Consider the following 22,696-nt stretch of genomic DNA (forward strand, 5'->3'; position numbering starts at 1 on the left):
AGAGTACTTTTGGGCATCTGAGACGGAAGGATGTCCAAAGCATCACGTCACCTGCTCTGGTAGGCATGGTGGTGGGACGTTGAGGTCAACCGCTTTGGGGTTGGCTGACTCTTTGATCGCAGGATGCCACACACTTGAAGACAGAAGCAGAAAAGCAGAGCTAAATGCAAAATGTACTCACCGGTGACTCCAATTTTTTTCCCCCCTGAAGAAACAGCTGGACGGGTGGCCCCGGCTGGCCAGTGGGACTCTTGTTATTCTGACCCTTTTTAGTGCGCGTTTGGGGCAACAACCGTTTTTTGTGGCGCTCTCTTCTGGTTCAAAAGTGCCCTGCATGTGAATTTGCTTTTCCTGCCTTCTGATTGGATGAGCGCCGGTGTGACGCGGTGCCTCTGTCACCGTGGCGGGGGGTATACGTTGGCATCGGAGCGTCTGCCAACGTCTGAGACCGGCTGGCAGTGTATCGGAGGTGTCGAGTGCGGTGCCGCTGGAGCTCACTCACCAGCTGGTGTTAGGGCCACAGAATGAAGGCCAAGGAGAAGAATAGAAAGAGAAACAGAAACTTCTCCTCCAATTGTTTGATTTGTCTCTTCTGAGCTTCGATGAATTCTTTCAGCTCTTTGTTCCTCTAGGACGGACAAATGGAAAGTGGCATTCAAAAGCCAGTAAGCGTGCAAGTAAGTGCCGGGCTGGCTTTGGGCCCTTACCTGTTGCGCGCTGTGCAGCAGATCCATTCTCTCTTGGAGGATGCAAGCGTCGCGCTCCCTCAACTCGCACATCAGGGCTCGCTTCCATTGGTCCACGGCGCTCCTAAGCTCTTCTCTCTGATCCGCCGTCAGCACGTCATTCACGCCAGCGTGGCTGGCTTTTTCGCCGTCCGTGGCGGGGCAGTCCCGCTGCGGTAGCGCCTCGTACAACATGGCCTCCAGCTCCAGGATCCTCTGGGCCGCAATCCTCGTCCATCAGTGGTCCGGCGGGAGATTTGAGGGCGGCTTACCTTATGAGCCTGGTCCATGGAACACTTCCTGAAGTCCAACTCTTCATCCAGGTAGCCCTTCTGCTTGCAGAACATATCCTAGCACAGCTCAAGGTCAGAATTGTTGGGGCACATTGCCGGAGTTCCCCTTGGCTGATGTCGCGTGTCTGTCTACCTTCTCACTTTCAATGTCCAACATCTTCTGTTGAAGTGCTGACTTGGTCACTTTGATGTATTCTAACCACTGAGGAAAGGCTGCTGTCACATAAGCAGAATGCGAGAGCGTGCGTGGACGTGCGCGTTACCTTCTCGGCTAGGGTGAGAAGGGTCCTGGCGTGAATCACGACCACCTGCTCCTCGTTGGTGAGATTCTGCAAGAGCCCAAAGGCACAGCGTCAACAAGCTTCTTTCAGCGCAAAGCCTTCCAAAAGTCACATTTGAGCCGCCGAGTCTCGTGGAGTGCGAACATAAGGAGTTCGACATACACTTACGGCGTTATAGCCCAGGATGTCCAGCTTCTTCATCAGATCACTGATGACGATGTCCGGGGGAAAGGCGCAAGGAGCAATGTAAGGTGTTCTGGGACCTCGGGTTAAGGTTAGGGTTGCGAGGGACGCCTTACGTACGCTCACGCCCTCGGCCTCGCAGTAGATCTGCAAAGGGCTGAGGCCGTCTGGGAAACGGACTTGCAGAAACTTCAAGACGGGGGAGCGCCACTCCCTCTCCTGAAAGGCAGAGGCATGCATCCGTCCGTCCGTCCGTCCATCCGTCACATCTCTGGCCTCAACACGCTTGTGCGAGTCTTCCCACCTCCAGCTCCAGGATGCGGAACTCAAGCAGTTCGTTTTGGTCTCGGATATCCTGGATGTGCTCTTTCAGACGCGCTTCTTCCGCCTCCATCCACCTGACCTGAAAAGACAGTCAGACCTCATCTGCGGGGCTTCCCGACAGGTGTGACGCCAAGCGACTCCGCCCAGCGCCTTTCTTTCCGTCACCTTTTCGGCCAACTGCTGATTGCTCTGACGCAGCAGCTGCTTCTCCTCCACCCACTTGACATTCTAGAAGAGACAAACGCGTGGACAGCTTTGGAATGTTGTGTCATTTTCATCCACAAATTCTTTGGTTGACTGGAAAATGACATTTGCTTTTCTCCGCATTTTCCCAGCCACGTTCGGGGGGGGGGGGGGGGGGGGGGGGGTTGGTCCAGTAATGCCAGACGGATGAGTGACTGAAGAATGTAGCTATTTTGTCTGAGAAAAAGGTGTGCTCATTGATGAGCTTACCTGTCCTTGTTGCTTCAGCGCTGACTCCAGATCTGCTACTCTGCTTTGATAGTGACCCATTTCTACCATCAGCTTTTCTCTGGTCTGAAAGGAGGAGGAGGGAGGCTCCTCCTCCTCCTTTCAGACCAGAGAACACCCGAGGCTGGGTGAGAACGGGGAGGCTGCGACCCGGCCGGGGGTTGCGGGAAGGGGCGCCACCTTGATCTCCTTCTCGGTGTCGTAGTCCCCTTTCGCTGGTCTGGGCTAGCAGAGCGTAGGCTCGTTGCAGCGCTTGATATTCTTGCGTCAGCTGGCGGTAGCGAAGCTCCGCCTCTTCATGCACACACCAATGCAACACAGCACTAGTACCAGAATCAGTCAGACCGGCGACAAAGCACCCGCGACGCAAAGACGAGTCCGATTCCAGGCTGAAGAGGAATGTTTGGTGCCAATACGCTGGCAGAAATGGCGGGCTACCTCTTCGGGTTCCGTGTCGGGGGTTCTGTCGGTGTGAAAAGACAAGGACGATCCGTCCGAGTCCACCAACACGTCTTCGTCGTAGCCGTAAAATGTTTCGATGACCTGCGGGCGCGGAAGCAAACATCTCTCTGAACAAACTGAAGCGACACCTCACGATGAATCGACGAGAGGAACGATAGCGAGAAAAAGGCCATTTCATCTTGCGCAACACCAAGCAGCCGCAAACAAACAGACTCACCTTGCAGGACCTCACGCTTTGTTCCTCCTCAGAGATTCTCGACGTCGGTATCGTAGCAGCAAATCTCTCTCCTGTCGACACAAATAATCCGCCTTTGAGATTCTTTGGATGCAAAGGGAACGAACGGCTCCGGCGCAGAAACAAACGCGACTCACAATGACATTTCTGACATGAGCTCCTGTCTCCAGAGCCTGAAAAACACGTCACCGGCGATGATTGGAGGGACGCTCGTCTTTTCCAAAAGTGACAACTACAGGGTGTGTCAGGGTTTTCCAGATTATCTTTATCGTATCATTGTGTTGCTTTGACTTTGACTGCGACCTGTAATAAATAATATTATTTATCCCTTATTTATCCCTATCGCTTATCCCTTCCTACACAAAGTCGTAAAACACCCCTTGCTATGTTTTGACTAGAGGTCAAGGGCTTCCTCTATTCAATCCACTCTTACACCCACCCTGTTTCTCTTAATTAAAATGCTCGTGCAGGAGCCGAGAGTCAGACTTCATTCGTACAACGGATGGACTCTCCACCTGCAGGTGTCCAAAAGAACTTACTTGTCTCCCGTGTGGTTCTTGCAAAATAAGTTGGAGCGAGCGCAACTCTAACAGGGTGCATTTTGCCACTAGCTGCCTACGGACAATGACGTCGCGCTCGCGGCTCATGGTTGACGGGCTGAGCAGCCGGGCAAGTCCGTCGTTTTCAGCGCACAGCGAGTGGCAAAGGCGCTGACAAAACGGGAGCTTTGAGCTGCTGAAAACGGCAAAACAAGTCTAAAGCGTGTTCAAACGCGTGCGCACAATGCTCCTGCTTGAAAGGTCGGAATTTAAGGGGCCAATTTTTTGGATGGCGGCCGCCGGCCAAGCTTTGGACGGAAAAGGTTTCCTGGCGACAGCGAGCGAGCGCGGCGCTGCCGTACGTGCACCGAGTCGCCTGCCTGAAGACCTTGGACAAGTCGTCGATGATGTGCCGCTGCTCCACAACTTGAAGGAACTCCATTTCACCGTCCTGCTGGCCGCAACCGCGGTCCAGGTCATTGAGCGAACTAGGCCTTCTCTGTGGAACACAAATGCAGTGGACTCTGTTGGCACGCCGCCGTTGTCCGCGTCGACTTACCAAGCTTGCCATCTCCTCGTTCTCCTGGGTGACAAAGCGCACTTTGTTTTCAAGGCGACACAGCACCAGCGAGAGTTCTTCATTCTTCCTGCTCAGGCGTTTGTTTTTGTACAGGAGTGGCAGAAACTGGCTTTCTGTTTCTCTCAGTCGCTTTAGCTGCAAGCATGAAGTGCGGGATGTGAAAGACGCACAACACGCGGGCCAGAACGTATCCATTCCTTTTGCATCGGTTTGAACGGAATCGTGGCTTTGGCTCCCAATAAAAGACATCTACCAGGCAACCGACTCGCCGCGCCGCTCAACTAATAAGCAAGCGCAATGGGTGCCTCGCTGGATGGCGCGCATCAAACGTAGCGCAAACCTTCAAGCGTGCCGTCAATAAATTACCAGTTCATTGCGCTCTTCAGAAAGCAGGGCGTTTCGATCCTCCAGTTTCCTGATGACTGCGCTGAGCTCAGCGATTTTCAGATGAAACCGTCGCGTGTCCCGATCCTCCTGAGACTGAAAACGCCCCGCAACACACACACACAAGCACTCGTTCAAAGTTCAAAACTGTTTTTGTGCTACCTTCCTCCAGCAACGAACTAAGTCATGCGTACTGCAAGTGTGTGATGAGGTGGCTTACGCAATGAAGAGGATTGCTAGTAGCGGCGTTGACCCCACTTCCAGGGTAGTTTAGGCCCGCCCTTTGGGAATCCCTCAGGGCAGCGATCTGCTGCTCGGCAGCCTGAGTCTGCAGCTGAAGGCGGTGGACGTGGCCGGCCCCAGGGCTTCATCCAAAACACTAACCGCTCTGTCTTTCAGCTTGATCTCATCCGTCTGGATGTACAAACGGGGAGCGCTCAGGCAGGCGGGCAAACTCATTTGCCAGAACTGTGACAAAAACAAAGAGAGCAACCGGCCAATTTTTTTCTGGAATCGACTAGAACACCTTTGCTGTGACAAAAGCGAAGCGAGCAACCGGACATTTTCTTCTTGTGAAATAGAATAGAATAGAATGCCTTAGGTGTCATTGCACTGCAGGTATACAACGAAATTGGGAACATAGCCACGCACCGCGCATCTGATCAGTCCTACCAGTCGGCGGATCTCCCTCTCGCAGTCTCTCTTGGTTCGGCTCAGCTCCTCCCGATGCTGGTGATGAGCCGATCGGAGCTCGGCCGCTCGGGACTGCCAGGCCTGCTGGGCCGCTGCCAGGGCTTCTTCCGCGCTCCTGGTGGAGGCGACACCGCTCGGTCTCCCGACACCGCCGCGTCTCCTCCACCTCCGCCAGCAAAGCGCCCCCCCTCCTCACCTGAGCAGACATTGCGCCACACCGGGCCGTTGAGACCGCAACGGAGCGCCGCGACGCTTACTGGGGACAAGCTACACAATACGGTAGCGGCCGCATCGAAGCCCGACGTGGCGTGCGGATAGTCAGACACGGATAGAGCGGATCACCTTGTCCATGGAGCCGTCCCTCAGGCTGAGGACCAAGGCATTCAGTCGCTGGATCTCTCCATCTTTGATTTTGATCACTCTCATCAGCTCCATTTCATGCTGCCGCAGTAATGTCTCCCTGGTAATGGCTAACTCTTTCTGCTTCTCCTCATGGAGTTTGCTTTTGAGTTCCGTCATGGCGGCGGTGGCACGGTGGTGCTCCGCCCGCAGGTCCTGACTTCTCTCTCTCTCCAGACAGCTGACCTGACATGACTTAGACTTAGACAAACTTTATTGTCATCTTGTCTGCACATGGTGCATACAAAACGAAATTCCGTTGCATACGTCTTACAACAAAGTAGTGATATTGCAGTTGAATAGAAGTAACATATCCTATGAAAATATATATATATACATATATACTATATATATATATATATATATATATTAAAAATAAGTATAAAGTGCAGCAGTGATAATTATGCAATAGTGCAAGTAGGCAAAACAGTATTCAAGAGTGTGCAGAGGAATGCTAAACCATGTATTAAACTTCTATTTAAAGGGTTTATACAAGTTCAGTAAAGTTGGTAGTGCGAGATAGTGCAAGATAGAGGTCCGTAGTGTCATAAAGTACAGTTCTGTGAATGTGTGATGCAGAGTTCAGTTTAGAGCTCAACAGTTCTAGTGTTCAACAGTCTGATGACAGCAGGGAAAAAGCTGTTGCAGAACCTGGTGGACCTGCAGCGGATGCTGCAAACCTCTTCCCAGAGGGCAGCAGGGAGAACAGTCCATGGTGGGGGTGTGATGGGTCATTGATGATGTTACGGGCACGGGACATGCAGCGCTGAGATGAAATGTCCTGAATGGAGGGAAGAGGAGCCCCTATGATCCTCTCTGCTGTCCTCACCACTCTCCTCACGTTCTTCCAATCGGAGGCGGTGCAGCCTCCACACCACACAGAGAGACAGCTTGTCAGAATGCTCTCTATGGTGCTCCTGTAGAACGTCCTCATGATGGGTGGGGGCAGGTGGGCTCTCCTCATCCTCCGCAGGAAGTACAAGCGCTTCTGTGCCCTCTTGACCAGTGCCGTAGTGTTCATAGTCCAGGTGAGGTCTTCTGTGATGTGGACCCCCAGGAATTTGGTGGTGCTGACCACCTCCACAGCTGAGCTGTTGATGATCAGTGGAGCGTGGTGAGGCTGTTTTTTCCTGAAGTCGACGATGATCTCCTTCATCTTCTCCTCATTCAGGATCAGGCTGTTTTCTCTGCACCAGCCCACCAGCTGCTCCACCTCCTCTCTGTAGTCCAGGTCGTTGTTGTCTCTGATGAGCCCCACCACCGTTGTGTCGTCTGCTGACTTCACGATGTGATTGGTGGTGAACCTGAGGACGCAGTCGTGTGTCATCAGGGTGCACAGCAGGGGGCTCAGGACGCAGCCCTGAAGGGAGCCTGTGCTGAGGGTGATGACATCAGAGGTGTTCTGTCCGACCCGGACTGACTGAGGTCTGTTGGTGAGGAAGTCTAGCAGCCAGTTGCGAAGGGGGGTGTTGAAGCCCAGGTGTTCCAATTTTCCTACCAGATGCTGTGGGATGATGGTGTTAAACGCTGAGCTGAAGTCCAGGAACAGCCTCCGCACATGGGTGTTCTTCTCCTCCAGGTGAGCCAGGCTCAGGTGAAGAACGGAGGAGATGGCGTCCTGAGTGGAGCGGTTTTGCCGGTCGGCAAACTGGAACGGGTCAAATAATAGGGGGAGTCTGGAAACGATGTGACCTTTAAGCAGCCTTTCGAAGCACTTCATCATAACCGGAGTCAGTGCAACAGGCCGGTAATCATTAAATGAGGTGATTTGAGGTTTCTTCGGCACCGGAATGATGGACGCAGTCTTAAAGCACGCCGGCACTGTGGCTTGGCCCAGCGAGGTGTTAAAAATGTCTGTGATGACCCCAGCCAGATGACTTGCACATTCCCTGAACACACGCCCAGGAATGTTGTCGGGGCCAGGGGCCTTACAGGGGTTGACTCTCCTCAGGGTCTTCAACACATCGGCGGAGTCAAGGCAGAGTACCTCCTCTTCCTGATGGGGGACAGTTTTAACTGCTGGAGTGCCGTTTAGTGCCTCGAACCTCCCAAAGAAGTTATTTAGACCATTTAGAAAGTCAGCATCAACTACACCCACCGGGGGGGGGGAGGGTGAGTTGTAGTCTGTAATCGCCCGTATGCCTTGCCACATACTCCTGATGTTTTTGACGTCGTGGAAACGATCCTGAAATTTTCGACTGCGGTCTCGCTTCGCTATCCTGATGGCACGGTTCAAGTTGGCTCTCGCTGTCCTCAGTGTCTCCTTGTCGCCAGACTTGAAGGCAGAGTTCCGCGCTCGTAGCGTTTGACGTACCTCCTCAGTCATCCAGGGTCGTTGGTTGCCCCGGGTGATGATATTCTTAGTGGTGCTGACGTCCTCGGTGCATTTGTTGATGTAGGCTGACACAGTCATGGCACACGCATGTCTAATCTACATCGGGAAAACTGGGAGGGAGGGAGGCAGGCAGGGAGGCAGGCAGGGAGGCAGGTAGGGAGGCAGGCAGTGTCTGTCTGTTGAGGTTTTCACCTTGTTCTTCTCCTGCTGAAGTTCTAACTGGACGTCCATCAGTTTGGTTCTCAGCTCGTCATTGGCGGCCTGAAGGGCGTCCATTCGCTCCGCCTTGGCCCGCCCTGCCGGAGCTCGTTTGGACATCTCTTACTCGAGTCTCGCCCGGTCGTCAGTCAGAGATCACAACATTTGTACCTGGAGAGCACAAACGCAGCGCTGTTTTCCACTGGCTTCGAACTCAACTTCAATCGGTACCGTAACTTACAACATCATAAACATAGAACTAGCTTGACTTATTCATTGAATAAATGCATTTGGTTCTTCAAAACTGCATCACGCAACATAGCGTGACCGAGACGGCCGTTATCCACCTGCGTGAAGTTATTTGGTGAAATGAATGAGATGTTTAAGACACCATCGTTCTGTCTCTATGTAGATGAAGGGAAATAATCGATTGCTGAAGGTCCAAAGGTGTTGTGATAAACAAATAAACATATTAGTGATTAGTGACATATTTGTGATAAACATATTAGGCAGGATAATCACATATGTTAACGTGACTGCCCACACTGTATTTATTTATGGTTATTTGTTAAATCGAGTACTGTTAGACATGAAATAGGAAGTGTTTAACATAAATGGAAGACGAAAGGGGTACTCACCATTGTAGCTCCTGCTGGTCAATGATACGAGCCTCTTCTTGCAGTGGAAAACATACAGCCAACAAACACCGTGGAACCTAAAGGAATGAAATTAAACATTAACATTTAGCCTCAACCAACATTCACAGATACAACGCAACGCAAACTACACAAACGTAAATCTTTTTAAACACAATGAGTTGTACTTACCGTGTACGCTCTAGACGGTCCACTTGCAAGCGGAAAATAAAGATATTTCTGTTGATAATCGTCGTGTTTGTATCCGGTGTCTCGCTCAAGGCCATTGCGCCCACAGATTTGAATTTTGGTGAGAGTTCAGCCTATTGACGTCATTTCCGCGGTGTAATACCCGCATATCTGAAACGGCAAAGTTAAGAGTAGAGTTAAATAAAGTTTTTAGTCAACGCAATAATTTACAACCGTTGACCAGTCGAAATAATCGTCGAAATTTGGCGTCTGTGGCTGGAAGCAGACGCCGAGTTCGACATTCCTCCCAAACGCCACACTCCCTCGCTTTTCAGGGCTAAAAAAAAACAGTTGTAATTACCTTGTACGCTCTAGACGGTCAAGTTGCAAGCTGAAAACAAAAATATTTGCCTTGTTAGTCATCGTGTTACTAACCGCTGTGTCTTGTTTGCCAGAACTGCCGCTTTCCTACTTCCTGTTGCAAGCCACGCCCACGGATTATAATTTTGCCGTGAGTTCCGCCTATTGACGTCATGTCCGCGTCACATGACTGCGACGTAATATTATCTAAAACTGTTTGTGCGGTATTGTGTTGTTCTGTGCGGTATTGTGTTATTCTGTGCGGCGTCGTGTTGTTCTGTGCGGCGTCGTGTTGTTCAGTGCGACGTCGTGTTGTTCAGTGCGGCATGGTGTTGTTCAGTGCGGCATGGTGTTGTTCAGTGCGGCATGGTGTTGTTCAGTGCGGCATAATGTTGTTCAGTGCGGCATAATGTTGTTCAGTGCGGCATGGTGTTGTTCAGTGCGGCATGGTGTTGTTCAGTGCGGCATGGTGTTGTTCAGTGCGGCATAATGTTGTTCAGTGCGCCATAATGTTGTTCAGTGCGGCATGGTGTTGTTCAGTGCGGGATGGTGTTGTTCAGTGCAGGATGGTGTTGTTCAGTGCGGCATGGTGTTGTTCAATGCGGCATGGTGTTGTTCAGTGCGGGATGGTGTTGTTCAGTGCGGCATAATGTTGTTCAGTGCGGCATGGTGTTGTTCAGTGCGGCATGGTGTTGTTCAGTGCGGCATGGTGTTGTTCAGTGCGGCATGGTGTTGTTCAGTGCGGAATGGTGTTGTTCAGTGCGGCATGGTGTTGTTCAGTCCGGGATGGTGTTGTTCAATGCGGGATCGTGTTGTTCAGTGCGGGGTGGTGTTGTTCAGTGCGGGATGGTGTTGTTCAGTGCGGCATGGTGTTGTTCAATGCGGCATGGTGTTGTTCAGTGCGGGATGGTGTTGTTCATTGCGGCATGGTGTTGTTCAGTGCGGCATGGTGTTGTTCAGTGCGGCATGGTGTTGTTCAGTGCGGCATGGTGTTGTTCAGTGCGGCATAATGTTGTTCAGTGCGGCATGGTGTTGTTCAGTGTGGAAAGGTGTTGTTCAGTGCAGGATGGTGTTGTTCAGTGCGGCATGGTGTTGTTCAATGCAGGATCGTGTTGTTCAGTGCAGCATAATGTTGTTCAGTGCAGCATGGTGTTGTTCAGTGCGGCATGGTGTTGTTCAATGCGGCATGGTGTTGTTCACTGCGGGATGGTGTTGTTCAATGCGGGATCATGTTGTTCAGTGCGGCATAATGTTGTTCAGTGCAGCATGGTGTTGTTCAGTGCGGCATGGTGTTGTTCAAAGTCAAAGTCAAAGTCAGCTTTATTGTCAATTTCTCCACATGCCAAAGACACACAAAGAAACCGAAATTTCGTTCCCCCCTATCCCACGGTGACAAGACATGGCTCACAACAGACAAACAGTAAACAAGTATAACAAAAGCGTGCTGAATAAATAATGAATAAATAACACAACAATAAATAAATAAATAATTAATTAAGAGGAGCGTAAAAACGCGTACAGCAGACATTCCCGAAATTAGCGCAACAGTGCCGCACGCTACGCAGAAGGGGGTAGCGAGTTCAGGGCCCTAACAGCCTGGAGAAAGAAGCTGTTGGCGAGTCTGGTGGTGCGGGAGCGCAGGCTCCTGTACCTCTTCCCAGAGGGCAGAAGGTCAAACAAGGAGTGAGCCGGGTGACTCACATCTCTGGCAATCGAGGTTGCCTTGCGGGCGAGGTGGGAGGTGTAAATGTCCTTCAGGGAGGGAAGCGAAGCACCAATAATCTTACCAGCCGTATTCACTATGCGCTGCAGTCCTTCAAGTTCTGTTCAGTGCAGTTACCACCCCAGACAGCGATGCAACTGGTGAGGACGCTCTCAATGGTGCCACGGTAGAATGTAGACAGGACTGCCTGAGGAGCACATGCACGCCTGAGCTTCCGCAGGAAATACAGGCGGCGCTGAGCTTTCTTTGCCAGTGACGAGGTGTTCGCGGACCAGGAGAGGTCCTCACTGATGTGCACCCCCAGGAACTTGGTGCAGCTCACCCTCTCCACCACAGCACCGTCGATGATCAGCGGCAGGTGTGTCGTGTGACCCTTCCGGAAGTCCACAATGATTTCCTTGGTCTTACTGACGTTCAGCAGGAGGTTGTTGTCCCTGCACCACGTGGTCAGAAGGTCAACTTCCGACCTGTACCGAGTCTCGTCGCCCTTCGTGATGAGACCCACCAGAGTCGTGTCGTCAGCAAACTTCACTATGCGGTTGTCGCTGTAGGTCGCAGTGCAGTCATGCGTCAGCAGGGTGAAGAGCAATGGACTGAGCACGCAGCCCTGGGGGGCCCCCGTGCTCAGCGTGATGCTGGCGGAGATTTTGTCGCCAACACGCACCACCTGAGGCCTCTGACAGAGGAAGTCCAGTATCCAGTTGCAGAGGGTGGTACTGAGGCCCAGCTCGTCGAGTTTGGAGATGAGTCGCTGCGGCACAATGGTGTTGAAGGCAGAGCTGAAGTCCACAAACAGCAACCTCACATATGAGTCCTTTCTCTCCAGGTGGGTGAGGGCCGAGTGGAGGGCAGAGCAGATGGCATCCTCAGAGGACCGCTTGGCACGGTACGCAAACTGGAAAGGGTCAATGGTGGGGGGGAGAACGGACTTGATGTGCTCCAAGACCAGCCGCTCAAAGCACTTCATGATGATGGGCGTCAGTGCCACAGGGCGGTAGTCATTGAAGCAGGACGGTGCAGGTTTCTTCGGCACAGGAACGATGGTGGCAGCCTTGAAACACGAGGGGACGATGGCCTGCTGCAGGGAAACGTTAAAGATGTCTGTGAAGACACCCGACAGCTCCCCAGCGCAGTCCTTCAGCGCTCGACCCGGGATGTTGTCAGGGCCCGCCGCCTTACGGGTGTCAATAGCGGCAAGCGCCCTCCTCACACCGTCGGCAGAGAGGCGCAGGGGCTGCTCGTGTGGGGGGGGAGTGGTCTTCAGCGGGCAAGTGCTGTTCTGGGCGTCGAAGCGAGCAAAGAAGCGGTTCAGATCGTTCAGCAGGCGGACGTCGCCCTCACAGCTCCTCGGCGCGGGCTTGTAGTCTGTGATGGTCTGAATGCCCCGCCAAAGGCTACGTGCGTCCTTGCTGTCCTTGAAATGGGTGGAGACCTTGCACGAGAACGCCTTCTTCGCTTCTTTGATGCCTCGGGACAGGTCGGCCCTCGCTGTCCTCAAGCCAGCCTCATCCCCTGCTCTGAAAGCCTTGTCCCTGGCCCTCAACAGTCTGAGGACAGCCCCCGTCAGCCACGGCTTCCAGTTCGCGCGAGTGACGACGGATTTCGGGCAAGTCACGTCATCGATGAACTTCGTGATGTAAGAGGTAACAGAGTCAGTATATTCCTCTATGTCCGTCCAATCGTTGTAGGTGGCTGCCTGCTTAAACAAGTCCCAGTCAGTGGTGTCGAAGCAGTCACGAAGTGCATCGGAGGCACCCTCAGGCCACACTCGAACCTGCCTCCGAACCGGCCTGGATGCCTTCACCAATTGTCTGTATGCGGGCAAAAGCAAAACGGTGAGATGGTCAGAAAGCCCCAGATGGGGGAGGGGGGTGGCTTTGAAGGCTCCCTTTTGCGCCGAGTAGACCAGGTCCAGGAAGCTGTCTCCACGTGTCGGAAAAGGAACATGCTGGTGAAGCCTCGGGAAAACAGACTTCAGGTTGGCATGATTGAAGTCTCCAGCGAAGATGGTGAAACCGTCAGGGTGCGCCGTTTGCTGTTCACTGACGGCCTGGTACAGTTCGCCAAGCGCCGCGGTCCTGTCTCCTTCGATGTTGGAAGGCGGGATGTATACCGCGACTAGCAGAATCGCGGTAAATTCCCTCGGCAGATAAAAAGGACGGCACTTAATGATCACAAACTCCACAAGCGGCGAGCAGTGCTTACATACCATCACAGAGTCCCGGCACCATTCTTCTCGGATGTAGACGCATATTCCACCTCCTCGCGACTTTCCCCCTCGTACAATGGCACGGTCCGCCCGATAGCACGCTAGCCGCTCCAGATGCACCGCAGAGTCCGGAATGTTGTCACTCAACCAGGTCTCGGTGAACACGAGCACACAGCAGTTCCGCACCGTCCGGTTCGTAGACCTCAGCAGGCGAACGTAATCCATTTTGTTGTCCAGCGATCGAACATTCGCCAGAAGAATGGAGGGCACCGCCGGTCGCGCTGGGTTGGCCGCCAGCCTGGCCCGGACGCCTCCGCGCTTGCCCCTGTTCTGCTTCCTCGCACACCGTTTCCAACGACTCCCAACCGGGGGAGGAATAGCGGGTGAGGTCGGCGACGGATCAGGACGTAGCAGTCCGAGCGCCTTTAATGTCGACGCTTCAAAGTCCCGAACGCCGCAAAACCCACTTCTGCCGATGTCAAGCAGAACCTGCCTGCTGTACTTGTAGCACGGACGAGACGAACACACAAGACTGTCGGACGAACACTCATTAGACGAACAAATCACCGTACTGACGGGACAGAGAGTGGCCGCTGCGTATGCACGCGCCGCCATCTTGACAAGAATGTCAGTGCGACATAATGTTGTTTAGTGCGGCATAATGTTGTTCAGTGCGGCATAATGTTGTTCAGTGCGGCATGGTGTTGTTCAGTGCGGCATGGTGTTGTTCAGTGTGGCATGGTGTTGTTCAGTGCAGGATGGTGTTGTTCAGTGCGGCATGGTGTTGTTCAATGCGGCATGGTGTTGTTCAGTGCGGAATGGTGTTGTTCAGTGCAGGATGGTGTTGTTCAGTGCGGCATGGTGTTGTTCAGTGCGGAATGGTGTTGTTCAGTGCGGCATGGTGTTGTTCAGTGCGGCATGGTGTTGTTCAGTGCAGGATGGTGTTGTTCAATGCGGGATCGTGTTGTTCAGTGCGGCATGGTGTTGTTCAGTGCGGCATGGTGTTGTTCAGTGCGGCATAATGTTGTTCAGTGCGGCATGGTGTTGTTCAGTGCGGCATGGTGTTGTTCAGTGCGGCATGGTGTTGTTCAGTGCGGCATGGTGTTGTTCAGTGCGGCATAATGTTGTCCAGTGCGCCATAATGTTGTTCAGTGCGGCATGGTGTTGTTTAGTGCGGGATGGTGTTGTTCAGTGCAGGATGGTGTTGTTCAGTGCGGCATGGTGTTGTTCAATGCGGCATGGTGTTGTTCAGTGCGGGATGGTGTTGTTCAGTGCGGCATGGTGTTGTTCAGTGCGGCATAATGTTGTTCAGTGCGGCATGGTGTTGTTCAGTGCGGCATGGTGTTGTTCAGTGCGGCATGGTGTTGTTCAGTGCGGCATGGTGTTGTTCAGTGCGGAATGGTGTTGTTCAGTGCGGCATGGTGTTGTTCAGTGCGGGATGGTGTTGTTCAATGCGGGATCGTGTTGTTCAGTGCGGGGTGGTGTTGTTCAGTGCAGGATGGTGTTGTTCAGTGCAGGATGGTGTTGTTCAGTGCGGCATGGTGTTGTTCAATGCAGGATCGTGTTGTTCAGTGCAGCATAATGTTGTTCAGTGCAGCATGGTGTTGTTCAGTGCGGCATGGTGTTGTTCAATGCGGCATGGTGTTGTTCAGTGCGGGATGGTGTTGTTCAGTGCGGCATGGTGTTTTTCAGTGCGGCATAATGTTGTTCAGTGCGGCATGGTGTTGTTCAGTGCGGCATGGTGTTGTTCAGTGCAGGATGGTGTTGTTCAGTGCGGCATGGTGTTGTTCAATGCAGGATCGTGTTGTTCAGTGCAGCATAATGTTGTTCAGTGCAGCATGGTGTTGTTCAGTGCGGCATGGTGTTGTTCAATGCGGCATGGTGTTGTTCACTGCGGGATGGTGTTGTTCAATGCGGGATCGTGTTGTTCAGTGCGGCATAATGTTGTTCAGTGCAGCATGGTGTTGTTCAGTGCGGCATGGTGTTGTTCAGTGCGACATAATGTTGTTTAGTGCGGCATAATGTTCAGTGCGGCATAATGTTGTTCAGTGCGGCATGGTGTTGTTCAGTGCGGCATGGTGTTGTTCAGTGCGGCATGGTGTTGTTCAGTGCAGGATGGTGTTGTTCAGTGCGGCATGGTGTTGTTTAATGCGGCATGGTGTTGTTCAGTGCGGGATGGTGTTGTTCAGTGCAGGATGGTGTCGTTCAGTGCGGCATGGTGTTGTTCAGTGCGGAATGGTGTTGTTCAGTGCGGCATGGTGTTGTTCAGTGCGGCATGGTGTTGTTCAGTGCAGGATGGTGTTGTTCAATGCGGGATCGTGTTGTTCAGTGCGGCATGGTGTTGTTCAGTGCGGCATAATGTTGTTCAGTGCGGCATGGTGTTGTTCAGTGCGGCATGGTGTTGTTCAGTGCGGCATGGTGTTGTTCAGTGCGGCATGGTGTTGTTCAGTGCGGCATAATGTTGTCCAGTGCGCCATAATGTTGTTCAGTGCGGCATGGTGTTGTTTAGTGCGGGATGGTGTTGTTCAGTGCAGGATGGTGTTGTTCAGTGCGGCATGGTGTTGTTCAATGCGGCATGGTGTTGTTCAGTGCGGGATGGTGTTGTTCAGTGCGGCATGTGGTTGTTCAGTGCGGCATAATGTTGTTCAGTGCGGCATGGTGTTGTTCAGTGCGGCATGGTGTTGTTCAGTGCGGCATGGTGTTGTTCAGTGCGGCATGGTGTTGTTCAGTGCGGAATGGTGTTGTTCAGTGCGGCATGGTGTTGTTCAGTGCGGGATGGTGTTCAATGCGGGATCGTGTTGTTCAGTGCGGGGTGGTGTTGTTCAGTGCAGGATGGTGTTGTTCAGTGCAGGATGGTGTTGTTCAGTGCGGCATGGTGTTGTTCAATGCAGGATCGTGTTGTTCAGTGCAGCATAATGTTGTTCAGTGCAGCATGGTGTTGTTCAGTGCGGCATGGTGTTGTTCAATGCGGCATGGTGTTGTTCAGTGCGGGATGGTGTTGTTCAGTGCGGCATGGTGTTTTTCAGTGCGGCATAATGTTGTTCAGTGCGGCATGGTGTTGTTCAGTGCGGCATGGTGTTGTTCAGTGCGACATAATGTTGTTCAGTGCGGCATAATGTTCAGTGCGGCATGGTGTTGTTCAGTGCGGCATGGTGTTGTTCAGTGCGGCATGGTGTTGTTCAGTGCGGCATGGTGTTGTTCAGTGCAGGATGGTGTTGTTCAGTGCAGGATGGTGTTGTTCAATGCGGCATGGTGTTGTTCAGTGCGGGATGGTGTTGTTCAGTGCAGGATGGTGTTGTTCAGTGCGGCATGGTGTTTTTCAGTGCGGAATGGTGTTGTTCAGTGCGGCATGGTGTTGTTCAGTGCGGCATGGTGTTGTTCAGTGCAGGATGGTGTTGTTCAATGCGGGATGGTGTTGTTCAGTGCGGGATGGTGTTGTTCAGTGCAGGATGGTGTTGTTCAGTGCGGCATGGTGTTGTTCAATGCGGCATGGTGTTGTTCAGTGCAGGATGGTGTTGTTCAGTGCGGCATGGTGTTGTTCAATGCGGCATGGTGTTGTTCAATGCGGCATGGTGTTGTTCAGTGCGGCATGGTGTTGTTCAGTGCGGCATGGTGTTGTTCAGTGCAGCGTAATGTTGTTCAGTGCGGCATGGTGTTGTTCAGTGCGGAATGGTGTTGTTCAGTGCGGCATGGTGTTGTTCAGTGCAGGATGGTGTTGTTCAGTGCGGCATGGTGTTGCTCAGTGCGGCATGGTGTTGTTCAGTGCGGCATAATGTTGTTCAGTGCGCCATAATGTTGTTCAGTGCGGCATGGTGTTGTTCAGTGCGGGGTGGTGTTGTTCAGTGCAGGATGGTGTTGTTCAGTGCGGCATGGTGTTGTTCAGTGCGGCATGGTGTTGTTCAGTGCGGCATAATGTTGTTCAGTGCGGCATAATGTTGTTCAGTGCGGGATGGTGTTGTTCATTGCGGCATGGTGTTGTTCAGTGCGGCATGGTGTTGTTCAGTGCGGCATGGTGTTGTTCAGTGCGGGATGGTGTTGTTCAGTGCAGGATGGTGTTGTTCAGTGCGGCATGGTGTTGTTCAGTGCGGCATGGTGTTGTTCATTTCGGCATAATGTTGTTCAGTGCGGCATAATGTTGTTTAGTGCGGCATGGTGTTGTTCAGTGCGGGATGGTGTTGTTCAGTGCGTTATAATGTTGTTCAGTGCGGCATGGTGTTGTTCAGTGCGGCATGGTGTTGTTCAGTGCGGCATGGTGTTGTTCAGTGCGGCATAATGTTGTTCAGTGCGGCATAATGTTGTTCAGTGCGGCATGGTGTTGTTCAGTGCGGGATGGTGTTGTTCAGTGCGGGATGGTGTTGTTCAGTGCGGCATGGTGTTCAATGCGGAATGGTGTTGTTCAGTGCAGGATGGTGTTGTTCAGTGCGGCATGGTGTTGTTCAGTGCGGCATAATGTTGTTCAGTGCGGCATGGTGTTGTTCAGTGCGGCATGGTGTTGTTCAGTGCGGCATGGTGTTGTTCAGTGCGGCATAATGTTGTTCAGTGCGTCATGGTGTTGTTCAGTGCGGCATGGTGTTGTTCAGTGCGGCATAATGTTCAGTGCGGCATAATGTTGTTCAGTGCGGCATGGTGTTGTTCAGTGCGGGATGGTGTTGTTCAGTGCAGGATGGTGTTGTTCAGTGCGGCATGGTGTTCAGTGCGGGATGGTGTCTTTCAGTGCGGCATGGTGTCGTTCAGTGCGGCATGGTGTCTTTCAGTGCGGCATGGTGTCGTTCAGTGAGGCATGGTGTTGTTCAGTGCGGCATGGTGTTGTTTAGTGCGGCATGGTGTTGTTCAGTGCGGGATGGTGTTGTTCAGTGTGGCATGGTGTTCAGTGCGGCATGGTGTTGTTCAGTGCGGTATCGTGTTGTTCAGTGCGGTATCGTGTTTCTCAGTGCGGTATCGTGTTGTTCAGTGCAGTATCGTTGTGTTGTTCGTATTGTGTTTAACACTTAGCCTCTAACACTTAGCCTCTAACACTTAGCCTCTAGCATCTAGAAGGTAAATAAATAGGAAGGAAGGACTCACCGGTGACGTCTTCGCCCACGTCCAAGCGTTGTACTTTGTATTTTCATCCTTCTGACAGTGGAAAACATAGCCAACAAACACCGTGGAACCTAAACGAATGAAAGAAAACTATCATTTGGCCACAACCAACATTCACAGATACAACACAATGTGACGTGCGGGGTTGAGGTTAAAGGTTGAGTGAAGGGCCCTCGTTTTAAACTACTTTTTTGAAAAGGATTGGGAACAAGTAAGACGTATTTAATTTATTTAATGGGAAGTAGTAAGAGCTATTGAATTTAATCTATGTATTATATTCTATTGTATTGTATTCTGTTGTATTCTTTTGGATTGTATTCACACTAACCCCACTAAAACTTCAGCCCACAAAAACTCGCCTCTGGCGCCTAGCCTCTGGCACTTAGCCTCTAACACTTAGCCTTTAACACTTAGCCTTTAACACTTAGCCTTTAACACTTAGCCTAGAAGGTGAATAAATAGGGTTAAAGGTTGAGTGAAGGGACCTCGTTTTAAACTACTTTTTTGTAAAGGAGTGGGAACAAGTAAGACGTATTTAATTTATTTAATGGGAAGTAGTAAGACTTATTAAATTTATTTAATCTACTTTTCTTCCCAGGCAAAATTTGATGTGCTGCAATTCCAAATTTCCAAAGTGAATGAAGGAATGAAGTCCTTTAAATTATGATTTTGTATAAATACTAGGCATTAACACAAAATCGACGGCACAAAATGGGCAGACTTTACTTGTTTGAAAAGGACTGGTTACAAGACAGACTTTTTTAATTTATTTAATGGGAAGAAGACTTATTTAGTTTAATTGATCTATTTTTGTTCCCTGGCAAAATTCGATTTGCTGCAATTCCAAATTTCCAAAGTGAATGAAGGAAAGAAGTCGTTTAAATTATGATTTTGTTTAAATACTAGGCATAGACACAAAATCTACGGCACAAAATGGGCAGACTTTACTTGTTTGAAGAGGACTGGTTACAAGACAGACTTTTCTGATTTATTTAATGGGAAGAAGACTTATTTAGTTTATTTAATCTATTTTTGTTCCCTGGCAAAATTGGATTTGCTGAAATTGTATTTTGCCAAATCTTGCCTTGAGACCTGATAGGAAGTATTAAACGCTTAGTTAAATCAATACAAGTTGGTAATAAGAGCGAGTAATGTTGGTTGAACCGATGAATGAAGGTTGAAAGCAATTTAAATTATGACTTTGTATAAATACTAGATATTAACAGAACATCTACTGCGCGAAATGGGCAGAGTTTACTTGTTTGAGAAGGAGTGGCTTATTCAAAACTAAGATTTATTTAATCTGTTTGTTCCCAGGCAAAATTGGATGTGATGCAATTCCAAATTTCACCACATGATGGTGCCCAATTTTGACTTCATAGGACATATTAAACACTTAGCTTGTTATTATGTTCAAGGTAATCAGATTTGTTTATTATTCTAATGGCCTCTTCAAAACTATTCTGGATTACTACTTTGGATCTATTCTACATTACTTGGCAACAACATACTCTGTAACAGATTAGGCAGTATAATCATATCTGTTAACTTGAGAGTGCCCACACTCAATCTACTTATCGTGATGTGTTAAATCAATTACTGTTAGACATTATTTGTCTGATAATCTACCAAATCTTTGAATTGAAGAATTTGTGATTTAATTAATAGCTTGTTGTTATGTTAAGGGTAATCAGACTTGTATATAATTCTAATGGCCTTCTTTTGAAAACTATTCTGAATTACAACTTTGGATCTTATATTACTTTGCAACAATCTACTCCGTGACAGATTAGGCAGTATAATCACATATGTTAACTTCAGTGCCCACACTGTATTTATTTATGGTTATTTGTTAAATCAAGTACTGTTAGACATGAAATAGGAAGTGTTTAACATAAATGTTATGGCTACTCACCATTGTAGCTCGCTCCTGGTCAATGATACGAGCCTCTTCTTGCAGTGGAAAACTTGCAGCCAACAAACACCGTGGAACCTAAAGGAATGAAATTAAACATTAACATTTCGCCTCGACCAATTTTCACACGTACAACGCAACGCGGCTACACTTCTGCTATTACAAACGTAAATCTCCTTAAACACAATGAGTGTTACTTACCGTGTACGCTCTAGACGGTCCAGTTGCAAGCAGAAAATAAAGATATTTCTGTTGATAATCGTCGCTGCTCAGTGGCTCACGGCCATCGCGCCAACAGATTTGAATTTTGGCGGAGGTTCGGGCAATTACGTCATATCCACGGCACATGACTGCGACGTAATACCCGCTTATCTGAAACGGCAGTTAAAAGTAGAGTTACATCAAGTTTTCTTGGAACCTAAACGAATGAAAGAAAACTATCATTTGGCCACAACCAACATTCACAGATACAACACAACGTGCGGGGTTGGGGTTAAAGATTGAGTGAAGGGCCCTCGTTTTAAACTACTGTTTTGAAAAGGAGTGGGAACAAGTAAGACGTATTTAATTTATTTAATGGGAAGTAGTAAGACTTATTAAATTTATTTAATCTACTTTTCTTCCCAGGCAAAATTTGATGTGCTGCAATTCCAAATTTCCAAAGTGAATGAAGGAATGAAGTCCTTTAAATTATGATTTTGTATAAATACTAGGCATTAACACAAAATCGACGGCACAAAATGGGCAGACTTTACTTGTTTGAAAAGGACTGGTTACAAGACAGACTTTTTTAATTTATTTAATGGGAAGAAGACTTATTTAGTTTAATTGATCTATTTTTGTTCCCTGCCAAAATTCGATTTGCTGCAATTCCAAATTTCCAAAGTGAATGAAGGAAAGAAGTCGTTTAAATTATGATTTTGTTTAAATACTAGGCATAGACACAAAATCTACGGCACAAAATGGGCAGACTTTACTTGTTTGAAGAGGACTGGTTACAAGACAGACTTTTCTGATTTATTTAATGGGAAGAGGACTTATTTAGTTTATTTAATCTATTTTTGTTCCCTGGCAAAATTGGATTTGCTGAAATTGTATTTTGCCAAATCTCGATTTGAGACCTGATAGGAAGTATTAAACGCTTAGTTAAATCAATACAAGTTGGTAATAAGAGCGAGTAATGTTGGTTGAACCGATGAATGAAGGTTGAAAGCAATTTAAATTATGACTTTGTATAAATACTAGATATTAACAGAACATCTACTGCGCAAAATGGGCAGAGTTTACTTGTTTGAGAAGGAGTGGCTTATTCAAAACTAAGATTTATGTAATCTGTTTGTTCCCAGGCAAAATTGGATGTGATGCAATTCCAAATTTCACCACATGATGGTGCCCAATTTTGACTTCATAGGACATATTAAACACTTAGCTTGTTATTATGTTCAAGGTAATCAGATTTGTTTATCATTCTAATGGCCTCTTCAAAACTATTCTGGATTACTACTTTGGATCTATTCTACATTACTTGGCAACAACATACTCTGTAACAGATTAGGCAGTATAATCACATATGTTAACTTGAGAGTGCCCACACTCAATCTACTTATCGTGATGTGTTAAATCAATTACTGTTAGACATTATTTGTCTGATAATCTACCAAATCTTTGAATTGAAGAATTTGTGATTTAATTAATAGCTTGTTCAGGGTAATCAGACTTGTATATAATTCTAATGGCCTTCTTTTGAAAACTATTCTGAATTACAACTTTGGATCTTATATTACTTTGCAACAATCTACTCCGTGACAGATTAGGCAGTATAATCACATATGTTAACTTCAGTGCCCACACTGTATTTATTTATGGTTATTTGTTAAATCAAGTACTGTTAGACATGAAATAGGAAGTGTTTAACATAAATGTTATGGCTACTCACCATTGTAGCTCGCTCCTGGTCAATGATACGAGCCTCTTCTTGCAGTGGAAAACTTGCAGCCAACAAACACCGTGGAACCTAAAGGAATGAAATTAAACATTAACATTTCGCCTCGACCAATTTTCACACGTACAACGCAACGCGGCTACACTTCTGCTATTACAAACGTAAATCTCCTTAAACACAATGAGTGTTACTTACCGTGTACGCTCTAGACGGTCCAGTTGCAAGCAGAAAATAAAGATATTTCTGTTGATAATCGTCGCTGCTCAGTGGCTCACGGCCATCGCGCCAACAGATTTGAATTTTGGCGGAGGTTCGGGCAATTACGTCATATCCACGGCACATGACTGCGACGTAATACCCGCTTATCTGAAACGGCAGTTAAAAGTAGAGTTACATCAAGTTTTCTTGGAACCTAAACGAATGAAAGAAAACTATCATTTGGCCACAACCAACATTCACAGATACAACACAACGTGCGGGGTTGGGGTTAAAGATTGAGTGAAGGGCCCTCGTTTTAAACTACTGTTTTGAAAAGGAGT

The 22,696-nt window shown here is 49.2% G+C and overlaps 1 protein-coding gene across 1 annotated transcript; it reads right to left on the bottom strand.

The window, feature by feature from the left end:
• Positions 1–847: 847 nt before the first annotated feature.
• On the bottom strand, positions 848–2,373 carry LOC148378490 (janus kinase and microtubule-interacting protein 3-like). Its single transcript, XM_088367869.1, has 7 exons — positions 2,260–2,373; positions 1,972–2,034; positions 1,787–1,885; positions 1,468–1,701; positions 1,282–1,347; positions 1,152–1,220; positions 848–1,075 (listed from the first exon to the last, which is right to left on the bottom strand). Exons 1-7 carry the CDS (start codon positions 2,326–2,328, stop codon positions 848–850), a joined length of 828 nt encoding a protein of 275 aa, XP_088223995.1. The 5' UTR covers positions 2,329–2,373.
• Between the last annotated feature and the right edge of the window lie 20,323 nt (positions 2,374–22,696).

This window comes from Syngnathus floridae, unplaced genomic scaffold (genome assembly GCF_059516105.1).
Source record: "Syngnathus floridae isolate MCC-2025c unplaced genomic scaffold, RoL_Sflo_1.0 HiC_scaffold_41, whole genome shotgun sequence".
NCBI lineage: Eukaryota > Metazoa > Chordata > Actinopteri > Syngnathiformes > Syngnathidae > Syngnathus > Syngnathus floridae.